At 52.1% G+C, this 15,572-nt stretch overlaps 1 protein-coding gene and 1 non-coding gene across 2 annotated transcripts; both read left to right on the top strand.

Moving 5' to 3' along the window:
• The first annotated feature begins 2,466 nt into the window (after positions 1-2,466).
• On the top strand, positions 2,467-2,539 carry TRNAK-UUU (transfer RNA lysine (anticodon UUU)). The gene has a single exon. It is a non-coding gene; the product is annotated as a tRNA-Lys (tRNA).
• Positions 2,540-8,321: 5,782 nt separating this feature from the next.
• Positions 8,322-9,242, top strand: LOC141936118 (olfactory receptor 14A16-like). Its single transcript, XM_074852844.1, has one exon. The coding sequence runs from the start codon at positions 8,322-8,324 to the stop codon at positions 9,240-9,242; it is 921 nt and encodes a 306-aa protein (XP_074708945.1).
• The last annotated feature ends 6,330 nt before the right edge of the window (positions 9,243-15,572 follow it).

Raw genomic sequence — 15,572 nt, 5'->3', positions numbered from 1 at the left:
CTCCTCAGGAAGCTGCAGAGAGCCATGAGGTCACCCCTAAACATCCTTTTCTCCAAACTAGACAAACACCAAGTCCTCAACTGCTCCTCACAGGACATTCCTTCCAGACCTTTCAGTGTTTTTTTTGACTCCCTCTGGATTCATTCAAGGACTTTAACACCCTTCTTAAATTGTGGGGCCCAGAACTCCAGTTTTATCCTTCCATTACTCTTTGTTCATTCAGACACCTCTCACCTGTGCTGCTGCTTTGAGCTTCAGGGACTCAAACCTTGCCTGTCTCTCAATAGTCTAATTGTCTCTTTAACCAAATCTTTCATTATGTTTATATCTACCTTTTTGTACCTATGTAGCTAAAATGCTATCCCCCAAGATTATCCTTTGTTGAAAGACGACCTCATTAGAGATATCGTGTACTTAGTATATGGTTGAGGAGTGTGATTTATTGTTTATAAAACTTGATCATGTTTCCTTGTTTTTTGCTTGCAAATAGGAAAAATTCTGTGTCTGTGTGCAACCAGTCCTCTCAGGAGAGCAGGTGGGAGATGGTGCAATGGAGCTGTAACCTCCCGCTGCAGACTGCAGTGGAGAAGTCGGATGTAAGGAAAAGGGATGTAAATCCCAGCTGGCCAATGACAGAAATGGTGAGGCTGGGGAGGTGAGGAGCAAGGTTGTCCAGACAGTGCCAGACCTCAAGGGGCTGCTTCTGCTACCTGTGCAGAGCTCCTGAGGAGACCCTCTGCATCAATATCAATTGCAGAAGGCTTCTATCACCTCTTCTCTAATCTGAAAAGTCAATAAAAATAACCGTTAAAATAAAAAATAATTTTTACTAGATCCTCTTTGAAATCTTCCTGCTTAACTACACTGTGAAATGACTCCAATGAGCTGTACAAGTCCTGAAGCCTTGAAGAAAACTAAAGGAAGAGAAATAGCTCGTTAGGGTTTTCTTTATTTTAATGAGCCCCATGGTGTATTTGGCCCTGAGTCCATGAACCTCAGATACTGAGAGGAGACTGAGCAAAGTACTCAAGAAGTCAAAGTCAGCAGCAAAGCTCAAAGTACCTTGAAGCACTGATTGGCCCCACTGAGGGCCACTACTGACAAAGCCTCTCCAGGGACTCGTTAGAGCAGATAATTGGAGGCTGTGATTGCAGGTAGGCAAAGGCACCCTGCAGGTGGCTGTAATGCTGAGAAACCCCTTGGTTTGTTTTATGAAGCAGAAAGGCCAAGCCCTGACCCTCAGGCCCTGGGAAGGAGATGCTGCCCCTCATGTGTGGCTCAGGGCTCTTCCTGGGGGCAGTGGGGTGTGAGGGTGAGCAATGCCAAGTGTAGGAAAACTGCACAACACCTCCCAGCTTCCCCAAGCAATGGTGAAGAAGAAATTAAGTCTTCAGCCTCAAAATAAAGTTTTTCCTGTTAGGCCTCAGTGGCAGAGGCAACTGCCATAGCCAAGGGGAGAAAGAACTTGGTCCTGTTGGGCCTTTTAGCCTTGCCAGAGCCCTTGGCCATCTCGACTGCAGGCTGTCCTACACTGTCCCATGCCTGCACCTCTTTCCCTCCAGGCTGCAGACACCCATCTTGCTTTCCCACCTAGCTCCTACCTCAGCATTTCCACACCTTCACTGATGTCTCTCCACCCTCACTGGCTGTTCCTTGAAAGACAAAGCCATGGGCTGATCCTGACTCTTTTGGGGTGATCTCTTGCACCACAATGCTACAATTTGAGTGAGATAGCTTCTTCTTCAAATGCAGTCTGAACCTTCCAAGATGCACTTGAATATGAACAGGTATAGAGGGCCCCTGCCTCCAGCCAGGAGGAGGAAAGGGATGATCGGGTGTATTGGACAGTGTGGATTCGATGGGCTGACACATCAAATCCACAGAAGTACCAGGCTTTAATCCATACCGGGGCACAGTGTACATTAATGCCATCAGGTTATAGAGGGGCAGAACCTATCTGGATCTCAGGAGTGACAGGGGGATGTCAAGAACTGTCAGTACTGGAGGCCAAGGTTAGCTTGACCGGGGATAAGTGGGAAAAACATCCCATTGTAACTGGCCCAGAAGCCCCTTGTATCTTGGGCATTGACTACCTCAAGAGGGGGTATTTCAAAGAGCCAAAAGGATACCGATGGGCTTTTGGTGTGGCCAGTGTGAACACAGAGAAGGTCAAACTGTTGTCTAATCTGCCTGGCCTCTTGGAAGATCCTTTTGTTGTAGGACTGTTGCGAGTTGAAGAACAACAGGTGCCAATTGCTACGAGGACCGTGCACTGACGGCAGTATCGCACGAACCGAGACTCTCTGGCTCCAATCCAAGAACTGATCCGTCAACTGGAGACCCAAGGTGTCATCAGTAAGACAGTGGAGGGGCTCTCGACGGGGAGCGGCGGAACGGCTGGGCCTGGCGCGGCCGACGGCTTGGGCGAGCTCTGTGGCCGAAGGCCCAGGCAAACCTGCAGCCAGGGCCCAGCTAGCTCAGTTGGTAGAGCATGGGACTTTTAATCCCAGGGTTGTGGGTTCGAGCCCCACGTTGGGCGCCCAAAAACACTGTGGTGGTTTGACCTTGGCTAAATGCCAGGTACCCACCAAGTCGCTCTATCACTTCCCCCCCCCCCTTCCCCTTTTTTTCCCAACAGGGCAAAGAGGAGAAAGAAAATAAGATAGGGAAAAAAAAAACCCAACCCTTGTGGGTAAAACAAAAGCAGTTTTAATATAAGCAAAGCGAAGCAAAGATCCGTGTGCGGAAGCAAAAAAAAGAAAACAGATTTATTCTCTACTTCCCATGAACAGGCGATGTCGGGCCTTCTCAGGAAGCAGGGCTCCAATACGCGTAGTGATTGCCTCAGAGGACCAAGGGTGACCCCACCCCCTTCCTCCTTTCTCCCAGCTTTATACTGAGCAGACGTCATATGGTCTGGAATATCCCTTTGGTCAGTTCGGGTCAGCTGTCCTGGTTGTGTCCCCTCACAAGATCTTGCCCACCCCGTCCCACTGTGGGGGGGGGAAATGTTGGAAAGAGCCTTGGTGCTGTGTAAGCACCACTCAGCAGTAGCCACACCAACAGGGTGCTATCAACACCCTGCCAGCTCCCAACATAAAACACAGCACCATGAGGGCTGCTACAGGGGAAAACCAATTCTGGCTCAGCCAGACCCGGTACAGTACCTCAGCCTTCTCCTCGTCCATTGTTGCTAGTTTCCCAGTCCTGTTCATCACGAGGGTACACTTTCTTTTACCTTCCTTTTCAGGCTGATGTACCTGCAGAAGCCCTTCTTATTCTTTGCATCCTTTGACAAGTTCAGCTCCAGCTGTGTCTTGACCTTCCTGACCCCATCCCTACACAACCCAGCAGTGTCCCTCTACTCATCCCAGGGTACCTGTCCCTGCTGCCACTGCCTGTGCATTTCCTTCTTGCCCTTTACTTTGACCAGCAGGTCTCCACTCAGCCATGCTGGTCTCTTGCCTTCCTTTCCTGATTTCTTACACCTGGGGATCGATAGAGGTTATTCTTCCCCCCAATGCAGGACTGGCCACTTCTCCTTCTAAAACTTTAGAAGTTTCTGTTGGCTGAATCCTGGAGTATCTCAAAGGCCTCCTGGACTGAAGCTCCATCTTGTGAGGTGTTCATGTTTGTGTGCAGGTGGCTCACCCTGATTGTGGTGAGGCATCAACACCAGATCACAGTATAAGAAACTGCAGGACCCTACAGCTAATAAAAGGAGTTGCTGGTTTTGTACTGACCAAGGGAGGAATCAACACAACAACCCTCTTAGAAACACTCTAGGAGGGCAGGAAGCCAGCAAAGCCAGGGGCAGTGGGGAAAGAGCAGAGTTGGGCTGTTTGTAGAGGAATGTGTGAGGATGATCAAAGAGAAGAACTTGGGAGGTAACAGAAGGAAATAGAAAACCAAAGGTTAAGCTCAGATGTGATGAAACCTGCATCAGAGGTTCCCTGCCGAGCAGCCCTTTGGGACAAAAAGCAACAGTTGTTTGCTCCAAAATTATGTCTGCTCCCTTCCATGGTCATGGGGAATGTAAGTGCTCTCCCTGTCACCAAGGGAAGAGCTGTGGTGGAAGGAAATGCACCATCACCCATCCTGGAAGGGACCTCAGGAGGTCTGTAGGCCAAGCACAACCACTGTCAGTGGAGAAAGGAGAAACGAGGTTTGGGCTGTTTGTATGCTGGGCTGTGGGAGTGGGAAACATCCGCCTCTATAGACACGTGTCGAGTAGTGATCTCTCCAGGAGCTGATCTTAGATTCTCCTTCTAACCAGGAGCTGGTCCTGGGATCCCCTCATTCCTCCAGTACTGCCACACACAGAGAAAAACATACACAGATACACCAATGTCTCTCCAGCACAGTGTCACAGAACCACTGAGGCTGGAAGGCAGCCAGCTTCCACCTTCTCTGTGCTGCCTCTTCATGCTTCATCTTCATCCATACCAGCCTCTTTCCATATTGCTTGACTTCCTCCATGTCTGGGTATACATTTCTGGAGCTGTAAGAGGAGATCCTTGACCATCAAACACCTCTCACCACTTCTCTTCAGTGTCGTTTCCCATGGGATTCTTCCAAGCAGGTTCCTCAGCAGGCCAAGGTCTACTTTCCTTAAGTCCTGCTCTTTGCTTTGTTCTCTTCTCTCATGAGCCTCAGCTATACTTTCTCATCCCAGACTGATACATATTTGACCAGTTTTTCTTTGTGAAGAGGCCCGTCCTACACTGGCATTGGGGGAGGGGTGAATAGTCCCATACATCAGGACAGGCTGGGACCTGATCGGCTGAGCAGTGACTCTGAGGAGAATGCCCTGGGCACTACGAGGGATGCCCTACGAGCAAGGAGAGGATGAACACGATGAACAAGGGCAGCTGCCTACGGGGCTGCATTCCGAGGAGCATGGGCCACCCAGACACCCTGAGTTACCATCCCCCTCCACTCAGCACTGGTGTGGCCCCACTCACATGGGTGAGTCCCAGGGTGTGGCTCCCCATTGTGGAGAAGTAGGGAGGACCTGGTGAGTGTTGAGTGAAGGTCTGCCAAGGTGGGGTTCAGGACCTAGTGCCCATGAGCTGTGTGGGGTGGCTGAGGGTCCTGGAGTTCTTTGCCCCAGCGGTGTGGAGGATCCAGGCACTATAGGAGTAGCCTGAGAGTGACTGGGGGGATTTCAGGGAGGATGGAGCTTTTCTTAGTAGTAAGATACAGCATGAGAAAAAATAATTACACAAAGTGCGGCTGGGGAGGCCCAGACTGGACACAGAGAAATGTCACTCGAAGGACAGTGCTGTGCTGTAACAAGTCACCCAGGGGGAGACTGGAAGAGCCGCAGGCTTTGTGTTTCAAGGAGCAGCCAGGAAGGATGGAGAGATCTCAGTAAAGGAAGGGAGATGCGCAGGTGAGAGCAAGGTGTGGTAGTAGGGTGGACATCTCCAGCTTGCAGAGAAAGAGGTGCAGGTGTGGACAGCCTGTGGTGGAGACGATAGAGGGATGAGGAAAGTCTGAAAATCCCCCAGCAGAGATGAGCTCTTTCTGCCCTTGGCTCTGGCTGTTGTCTCTGCCACTGATGCCGATGAGGAAGCACCTTCCCCTTCCAGCACTGGGTCTCAGGGCCTCCCCTTCCCCACATAAGAGCCTGGGAGGTGTTGGACGATTGTCCTGCCCTTGGCATTGCCCATCCCCACATCACACTGCCACAGGAAGAGCCCTCAGCAGTGTTTGACTGACTTCGTAGAGGTTGGGGTCAGGCCTTGGCCCTTTTGCTTAATGTAACACACCCATTTTCACTCAGAATTTGTTCCATGGCCTTTGTTTCCCTGTCATCTCTGCCTGGAGCTTTCTGATCTAACAAGGCCCTGGAGAGGCTTTGTCAGTAATGGTCCTCACAGGGACCCACTAAAATGCCAAGTAACTTTGTAGTCTGCATCTGAGAGTGACTTATTGACAGGCACCTTCATCGTCCTATCACTGTCTGAGGCTCATGGACTCAGTACCAAACCCACCTGAGGGGTCATTAAAATGCCTTGGGCTGGTCCTGTGCTGTGGAGCTGGGCCGGGTTCCTGGGACAGAGGGAGCTCAGGGCAAGTGGTCAGCACTGCAGAGAGACAGCTCTGCCCAGGAGCAGCTCCTCTGCAAAGCGCAGCAGGGCTGAGGGCACTGCCTGCAGGCACCGAGGGCAGAGGAGCCGGGCACAGAGAGGGGAAAGGCAGACGGCAGTGGCAGGATGCTGAGAGCTCACTGGAGGAGAAATCTTCGCAGCCCTTGACACAGTAAGTCTGTGGGTGCAGGGCAATGCAGCTGCAGGTGGTGGAGGGATGTGGTGAAGCCGGCACAGCCGCCAGGAATGTCCCTGGTGTGTGGAGGAGGAGGACGTGCTCCAGAGCAGGGCTTCCCTGCTGCACTGTCAGAGGGACAGGCCATGGCGGCTGCCTTCTCCCGGGGACGGCTGCAGGGGTGTGCAGGCGCGGGTGCAGCCAGGGGTGCCCAGGGCTGTCCTTGAGAGCAGGGTCCATGCAGCCCAGGGGCTGTGTGCTGGGGCAGGGACTCTGCCGCCTGCCAGGGTCAGCACTCAGCCTGCCCGGGGAGCTGCCCACGGCGCTGTGGGGAGAAGCTGTGTGGGGAAGGAGAGACCCCCGGCACGGCAGGGTCCTTCTGCTGTGGAAAGGGTGCTGTGTGGGTCAGGGCTGCTCACAGCTCCACATCACCCCCAGGATTTTGGCAGAGGCAGCATTTCAAGAAGCACATGAAGGCAGGGGCTACCTGGAAGGAAAGGTGCTTTCTGAAGTCTGTGCTTTCAGTTTCCTGCTGTGGTTGTGGGGTATCGTAATGCAGCTGTCAGGTTTGGACAACACAAGGACACTCCTACAGCGTTACCCTGACAGAGCAGTAGGTATTTCAGGAACTTGATAAAGTTCCTTCCAGCATTTATTTGCCTACAGAAAGCTCAGTCATCTTGTCAGTGTTTTTCCTCACCTGCTCCTTATAACCGTACATACAGAGATGCCTCTGGGCAGGGCCCTGCTGCCAGGAGGGGTCTGCAGGGCAGAGCTGAGCACACAGCAGGTGCGATGGGGGCTGTGAGCACTGACAGGGAGGAGATAAGGGGAAAGAGAAACAGCTCCAGACAGGGACAGCTCCAGGCACCAGAGGCATTGGCAGGGAATGAAACAGGCTGACAGCACAATCTGGGGGGGAGGTGGTATTTCGGCACCTCCCTATTACCCTTCAGTGAAAGTGCTTTTTACCTAACAAGCCCCCCTGGTCTTCTCCCCTACCCAGCAGACCCTCTGCCCTCCAGGCCCCATGGTCCAGGGCAGGAGCTGCCTCCTGTGCAGCCAGAGCTGCAGCAGAGGAGACTCTCCCCAGTGCCCATCTGTCCCTCTCTGGCCTGGCCTCCCTTGGCAGAAGCATTGGAGCATTGCTCCTTGGTTCTCCACCTGCCCCTGCTGCTGCTGCTGCTCCTGTTTTCAGGCTCTCTGGGGATGGGGCTTTCAGCTGCAGCTCAGCAACTGGCCCTGCAGGTCCTGCCATGCAGATGTGTCCATGGCAGCAAGGTGCCCAAGCCCCCTTCGAGCCTCTGGGTCTCTGGGCAATGCTGACCATGGGCTGGAGATAAAGCCGGCTCTTTTTCCCAGGCACCCACTCTGCAAGGAAACAAAAAGCTTAGAGATCTTTACTGCAGAGGGAAGCTTTCAACTGGATTCCTCTGCTCTCAGCAGCATCCAATTTCCTGTCAAGGCAACAGCTGGGTGTGAGCCTCCTGCAGATTCCAGAGGTGCAAGCCCAGGGCAGCTGAGAGCAAGTCTGATGGACAGCCTGGCTCTCCTCACTCTGCACTAAGGCTCTGCCCGTTTGCACCCCCGCACTCTCCATGGAGCACTTGTAGCGCAGCAGCAATGTCCAGGCTGTCTGCCTTCAGAACGCACTCCTCAGGTAGGACAGGGCAACAGGAGCCAAAGCCAGAAGAGCAAAGCCCCACAGCTCTGCTCTGCAGCCGGGGGCCCTGGGAGGGACAAGGCTGAAATCTCTTGGATTTCCGGAGTGGAGTTAACCAGCGATGACTGCGGGTTCCTCTCTGCCTGTTGGGGCACAGCAGGACTGACTCCTGCAGAGCCCACAGCAGAATCCCTTGCTCCCCACTGCCCCCTCAGCCAGCAAACACCAGACCTCCAGCCCGGGAGCTGCATGAAGGTCTTTGAGGATGGATGGAGATTGGGCGGGTGATGGTTCTGTCAGAAATGGAGCAAGCATTGCATAATAAATTCAGTCCTAACCCTTCACTCTCTTTTCTTCCCTGGACAGGCCCCATGCCCAGAGGAAGCAAATGTCCAATAGAAGCTTCATAACTGAATTTCTCCTCCTGGCATTTGCAGACACACGGGAGCTGCAGCTCTTGCACTTCTGGCTCTTCCTGGGCATCTCCCTGGCTGCCCTCCTGGGCAACGGCCTCATCATCACCGCCATCGCCTGTGACCACCACCTGCACACCCCCATGTACTTCTTCCTCCTCAACCTCTCCCTCCTCGACCTGGGCTCCATCTCCACCACTCTCCCCAAAGCCATGGACAATTCCCTCTGGGACAACAGAGACATCTCCTTCTTGGGATGTGCTGCACAGGTCTTTTTTTTCTTTTTGTTTGCTACAGCAGAGTTTTATCTTCTCACCATCATGTCCTACGACCGCTACGTTGCCATCTGCAAACCTCTGCACTACGGGACCCTCCTGGGCAGCAGAGCTTGTGTCCACATGGCAGCAGCTGCCTGGGGCACTGGGTTGCTCAATGCTGTGCTGCACACGGCCAACACATTTTCACTACCACTCTGCCAAGGCAATGCTTTGGACCAGTTCTTCTGTGAAATTCCCCAAATCCTCAAGCTCTCCTGTTCAGATTTAGACTACCTTAGGGAAGCTGGCCTTCTTGTTGTCACTGTATTTTTTTCTTCTGTTTGTTTTGTTTTCATTGTGGTGTCATATGTGCAGATCTTGAGGGCTGTGCTGAGGATCCCCTCTGAGCAGGGACGGCACAAAGCCTTTTCCACGTGTCTCCCTCACCTGGCCGTGGTCTCCCTCTTTATCAGCACTGGCATGTTTGCCTACCTGAAACCACCCTCTGTGTCTTCCCCATCCATGGATCTGGTGATGGCAGTTCTGTACTCAGTGGTGCCTCCAGCAGTGAACCCTCTCATCTACAGCATGAGGAACCAGGAGCTCAAGGATGCCCTGAGAAAACTGATGTCTGGATGATTTTCAAAATAAATAATCTGCTTGGCATCTTCTGGGAATCACTCATAATGTAACTCCTTACAGCCGAAACCCCTATTTTTTGTTGTTTTTGTTGATTTTGATTGTGGATTTGGGGTTTATTTGCTTTGTTTTACTTTGTATAATGTTTTCCATACTGAAATTTCATTATTTGTGGCATTTTTAATTATGTGTTTATCCAAATTTTATGTTACCCTAAGTCTTTTTAAATAAGGAGCTCTGCTCTTCGTGTGTTTAAACAAAGAAAGAACGTTGCAGTGACTTCCCTGAGATCCTTCCTATGAGACCTTCTCTGGAGCTACAATGGCAGTGCCTGTGTGCAGAGGTGGAGGGGAAAATTGTCCCAGCACATCAACACTGCCAGGGAGAACCAGTGCTTGGTCTTTCCTGATCTGCTCGCTCTCCATTTCCACTCTCTTCTTCTCTGCCCTTTCATTGGTGTAAGGTCTGAGGGCTCTGGCATCTTGGTCACAGTCCTGCTGCGTGGGAGTTCTGTTACCACAGGCAGGGACAGGCAATGGGCACTTCTGTGACAGAGCCGGCCTCCACAACAGCATTTCCCTAAAGCAAGGTGATCTTCTCAGGGCACTGCCTGAAGGCGTAGGTCTTGCTCCAAAGCTGCTCTCAAGAAGGTACCCAGGAAAGTGGCCTGCAGATGAAAACACCAGTGAGCAGCTGAACGGTGTGAGTGTGCAGGGTGGGGGCACGCAGCAGTGTCCTTGCACAACCAGGCCCCCTGCGAGAGCCCTGAAGGACCAGCAGAGCAGGGGTGGGCTATGCCCGTGTTGGCTGGACCCCCCAGGGAAGCTGTCCCAGGGCAATCATAACAGACTAACACCTCACAACCACCACTGGCCTCTCACCCTCACTTGGAGAGGTTCTTTGTGCCTCCACGGGGGGACATCAAAGGACTAGGTCAGAAGCCCATGTTTGCATTGTAGAGAGGAGATGTCAGCATGGTGAGATGAACCCGAGTGAGCACAGATGCCATCAGTTATTCCTGGGGGTGCCATGAAGGCCTGTGGGACCGACAGTGTCATGAGATCAATTCACGTTTTGAGCAACGGCCCCTGAGAGAACACCTGAATGCAGCACTGGGATGTACTTCCTTGGACCGAGGTCCCTGTGTCCATTCTTTGTGCCTTGGGGCATCTCAGACAGGTACAGAGCAGGGAGACCACTGCAGGGCTGAGGTGTGTCCCAGCCTCTGGGGGTGGCAGCAGCAGATCAGAGAGGCACTATGACTCCTGCACTGCACATACCTTTGTCTTTCACCTCTCTCAACTTCTTTCCGATTTATTTAAGCAACTAACAAAGAAACAAATGTCCTTCCTCACTGGAATCACCTCTGCTCACAGCAGTGTTAGTGCTATTTTGGGCACGTTTTGCATGTGCTGAGTGTTTCCCACTGGTGGCCATGTACAAAGATCAGTACTGGGCTGTGTGCCACCCGCTTCTCTCTGCAAGATTCCCAAACTGGAAGGTCTGTCCTGAGACGGCAGCTGTACCTTAGCTAGGGGTATTTATGTCATCTACAGCAATCACTTCATTTTTGTCACAGATCGAGTTCTGTGGCCCCAGTGGAGTGGGCCACCTCTTCTGTGATTTCAGTGGAGCTCTCCTAAAGTGAAACCGTGACATTTGTGGTGTTTGCTTCCGTCACCTTCTTCTTAGATCCAGTCTGCCCTTCCTGTTCACATGGGCATCCTGTCTGTGCATCAGAGCTGCCAGTCTGGGGCAGCTCTGCCATCCAACGTGGGCAGACAGAAGGTCTTCTCCAGCTGCTCCTCTCACCTCACTAGTGTCACTGTTTCTATGGCATCCTCATCCTTGCCTGTGTGAGGCCCAGAATATCCCTGCAGACATAGTCTGACAAACCCTTTTTCTACACCGTCCTCAAGCCACTGCTCAATATCCTCATCTACAGCCTGTGGACCAGAAATTTTGTGGGGACAAAGCAGGGCACTGAGAAAAATTCTCAGGAAAGCTATGAGCTGCACGGAGACCCCATCAGAGTTGTGGGCCTGTAGAAGCAATCCTTTCTGGTTCTCTTATGAACAGGCCCAGAGGACCAGGGCAAGTGTGTGCTGTTTTGTGGGTATTCCTCTGGAAGTGTGCGATATTTAGAAGGCTTTGGGAGTGGGAAAGGGCAGAAGGTGGGGGGGAGCTGGCTGGTATTACTGTGAGACCTCCTCTCTCAAACATCTCAGAAAAGCCAGAGCAATCAGGGAAGTTCCATGGTACTCAGAAAAGGCAAATACCAAACCTCGCCTAAGAAGTGCAAGAAAAGAGTTTGTGAGAATTACAGGCTGGCCACCTTCACCTCAGTCCCTGGGAAGGTGCTGGGGAAAGTCCTCCTGCAGCCAACTCCAGGCACTTGAAGGAAAAGAAGATTGCTGAACATGTATGGGAGGGGAAAGTAGGCAATGTTGTGTACCTGGACTTTAACAAGGCTTTAGACATGGCCTCCCATGGTCTCCTTATACCCATATTGGTGATACCTGGACTGAAGAAGTGGACGATGAGGTGGGTGGGAGTTTAGCTGGGTGATCAGACCCAGATGTCATCAGTGGTAAGGAGTCTTCCCGGCAACCAGTCACTAGCGACATCCCTCAGTGACCAGCACTTGGGCCAACTTGGGCAGAGTACCTGAGGGGTGGTGGAGGGCATCATCTGCCTCCAGCACTGCTGGGGTGGCTGAGCAGGGGCCTCTCCAGCACAGCAGCACGTTGTGTCCCATTGGATGTTTGCTGCGAGGTCACTTCTGCCTGGCCAGCAGTGGGGAGACAGGCACTTGGAGGGCTTGAAAGCCGTTACAAAGCTGCTCTCATCAAGGTGAAAGATTTGGGGACGTCAGGGAAATCTGGGACAAGAGAGATGAGAGATTTGGGGGAGGGAAGAGGGGTTTGTCCAACAGAGATGAAAGATTTTGAAGGGGAAAAACGTGCTCCGGTAATTTTGATGCCACTGCAACCCTTACTGTGAAAACTTCCATGTTAGGGCCTTACCCTTTTCCCAACCACTAACCTTAAATTCTAATCCTACCCCTAAATGACACCCTTCACCCTGACAAGAGTCCACTACTCTATGCCCTAACCTGAATCTTTACCTCTAAACTAAAGTGCAAACTCACACCTCCTTACTCTTACCCTTACCCTATCGCTCCCCCTAATCCCTAGCCCATACCCCTAGCATCAAAATGCCAGCCTTAAACCTAGCCCTTAGCCCAGTCATCAACAAAGCCCTAACCCACAAAGCCAGCCCATACCTAAACACTAAACAGACACCCTTGGCAGAGCACGAAACCCTCCCCATAATTCTTTGCCTAATACTTAACCCTGAAAGGTGAGATTTATTCCTTAAACTTTAACCTGAAGGCCTAACCTCCAAAGCTCTTCTTTCTTGTCTTTTAATCCCCTCACCTTCAACATCTTTCCTAACCCTAATTTAGGCTGTTAGGCCATTGGGGGTGGGGCAGGGATCATGAAGTGCCAGACCCATCCCTTGGTGTTGGAGGAGGAGTGGGAGGTTACATGCAGATAATGACCTCCCAGGCAACAAGGAGGAGATGGGTGGGGACGCTCTGCTGAGGTCAGCTGTGCCTCAGGATCTCATGGGGCAGACAGAGGCACAAGGCTGTGAAGGTGGCTGTGAGGTCACTGCTGTCTCTGGAGCTGATTGGACAACAGCAGAACATGGCTGAGAAAGGGCCTGTGAGATCACCTTTGTGAAGTAGCTGATAGGTCAGACCCTGGAGTCATGGCTGGGGTATGTACTCGGCATTGGTGAGGCCGCCCCTTGATGACTGGGTTTAGTTTTGGGCCCCTCACTACAAAAAAGATATTGAATGACTCGAGCGTGTCCAGAGAAGGGCAACGGAGCTGGTGCAGGATCTGGACCACAGGTCTGGTGGGGAGTGGCTGAGGGAACTGGGGAGGTTTAGTCTGGAGAAGAGGAGGCTGAGGGGAGACATCCTGGCCCTCTACAACTCCCTGAAAGGAGGGTGCAGAGAGGGGGGAGGAGTCTCTTGAGCCAAGGAACCAGCGCCAGGACAAGAGGGAATGGCCTCAAGCTGCGCCAGGGCAGGGTCAGACTGGCTCTTAGGAAGGATTTCTTTGCAGAAGGGGCTGTTGGGCGTTGGAATGGGCTGCCCAGGGCAGGGGGGGAGTCCCCATCCCTGGAGGGGTTGAAGAGTCAGGTTGACCCAGCGCTGAGGGATCTGGTGGAGTTGGGAACGGTCAGTGTGAGGTTAATGATTGGATTGGAGGATCTTCAAGGTCTTTTCCAACTCAGATGATTCTGTGATTCTGTGCTTTTAGGCTCACATTTGCCAGGATCTCTGATAGGCCAGCAGCAGGCATGTGGCTTGGAAGGTCACAGTGGGGTTACTTTTAACTGGTCAGCTGGTGCAGCGAGTCTTGCAGATCCCGTCTGTAGAAGAGTTATCCCACTTTGCTCCTGTGATCACTTTCAGTATTTTCTCACAAAGAAAAAAACCCCAAATCATCATTTCTACTGCCCCCAGCAGAGGCTGTTCACACAGGAATTTCTTGTGGCAGTTTTAGATAAAGGTAAGGACCTGTAGTTGGCTCTGCTGCCTGTGGGAGCTTCCTGTAGACTTCTCTCTTGCAATCCAGTTTATTCTGCAATCCAGGGATCTGCTCGGCACAAGACAGCCTGAAGGCCAAACTGTACATGGAGCACAGCAGAGCACAGCCCTGGGTCTACTCAGATTTCCTGTTATGTGGATTTCTAACTCCTCGATGTACAATGGTCTTCTGGTCAGGATCACTGAACCGTGTGATGAAGGTTAGGAAAAGGATGAGATCTGCTTTAGATAGCAAGAGGAAGCACCGCAATTTTAGGCCCTGGTAATCCCTGGGGACTTTGAAGCCCATGGACCTCTGCTACAAGGCCTTGGTTGAAGGGAAGGTAGAAGGCAATCCCTGACCCAACATGGGGGAATTCTCTCCTGGATAAGTTTTTCACAAGAAGACAAGGCTGAACTGGTGGAAGATGTGGAGGGCGGCTTTGACAGCAGTGCGAGTGTGGTGCTGGGGTAGAAAACCCTGAGGGACGTAAGACAAATTGTAGCAGTGCTGAGCAGAGAGGAAGGATCACCTCCACCAACCTGCTGGCAGTGCTGAGTCAAGGGGGATGAGAACTCCCTTGTCTGGTTGGCTACACTCCTCCTAAGGCAGCCCAGGATGCCGTTGTCCACCTTTGCTTCAAAGGTGTGAAGCCAGGAGAGGACAAGGCTTTGGGGAGACATAACAACAGCCTTCCCATACCTTCCTGGATATCAGCCAGAAATCCTCCCTGGCCCTAATTTGGCTTCCTTTGTACCTGCATTTGGTGTTTCTGAGGTTTTCTCCATGGGGATTCCTAGCTTGGTCAGCAGTTCCATTAAACCAGAACCTCCTTCTGTTATCTGCAGTGACTGTAATTCCTGATACTATTATCTCATCAGAGGCACCACACCTGTGCACACACATTAGCCGCTGGTAAAAGAGAGCTTCACCCCCGGGGGACCTTGAGAAACTCTGGGATTTGGCAATAAAAGCCTCATGAAGTTTTACAAGGAGAAGATGCCAGCCCTTCACTGGGGACAAAATACCCCCATATATGAGGGCAGGCTGGGACCTGAACAGCTTGGGACTGACCCTCAGGAGATGAAGGGACTGGGCATTAAGAGGGATTGCATATGAGTCAGTGGTGTACGGTCACCATGAACAAGGACAACTGCCTACAGGGCTGCATTAGGAGGAGCATGGCGAACCAAACCAGGGCGTTATCATCCCCCTTGACTCAGCACTGGTGAGGCCACCTCTAGACTGGTGTGACTGGGGGAGAGGCTCCCTGTTCTGGAGGAATGGAGAGGAAATGGAGAAGCTCCAAAGGAGATCTGTCAGGATGGGGTTTGGGGCCTTTGTGGAGAGGCTGAAGGACCTGGGCTGCTTTAGCCTGGTGAAGTGGAGGCTCAGGGCACTACAGCAGTTGCTTGCACCTGCTTGAAGGAGAGTTTCCGAGATAATGGACCTTTTCTTGATAGTGGGAAGAGAAGGAAACCTCAACAAAGTGCAGCTTGGAAGGTTCAGATTGGAGTTGAGGAAAAAGGAATCTCAATCAAAGGGTGGCATTGTGGTGTAAGAGGTCACCCAGAGGGAGTCTGGATCAGCCTGTGGCTTTGTGTTTCAAGGAACAGCCAGTGAGTGTGGAAATGCTGGGGTGAGAGCTAGGTAGGAAAGAAAGATGGATGTCAACAGCCTGAAAGGGAAAAGGTGCATGAAGGGGACAGTAGAAGCAAACCTG

Source organism: Strix uralensis, chromosome 31, assembly GCF_047716275.1.
Source record: "Strix uralensis isolate ZFMK-TIS-50842 chromosome 31, bStrUra1, whole genome shotgun sequence".
Taxonomy (NCBI): Eukaryota; Metazoa; Chordata; class Aves; order Strigiformes; family Strigidae; genus Strix; species Strix uralensis.
Note: the sequence above shows the minus strand (reverse complement) of the source record. Positions and strands in the feature narration are given on the sequence as shown.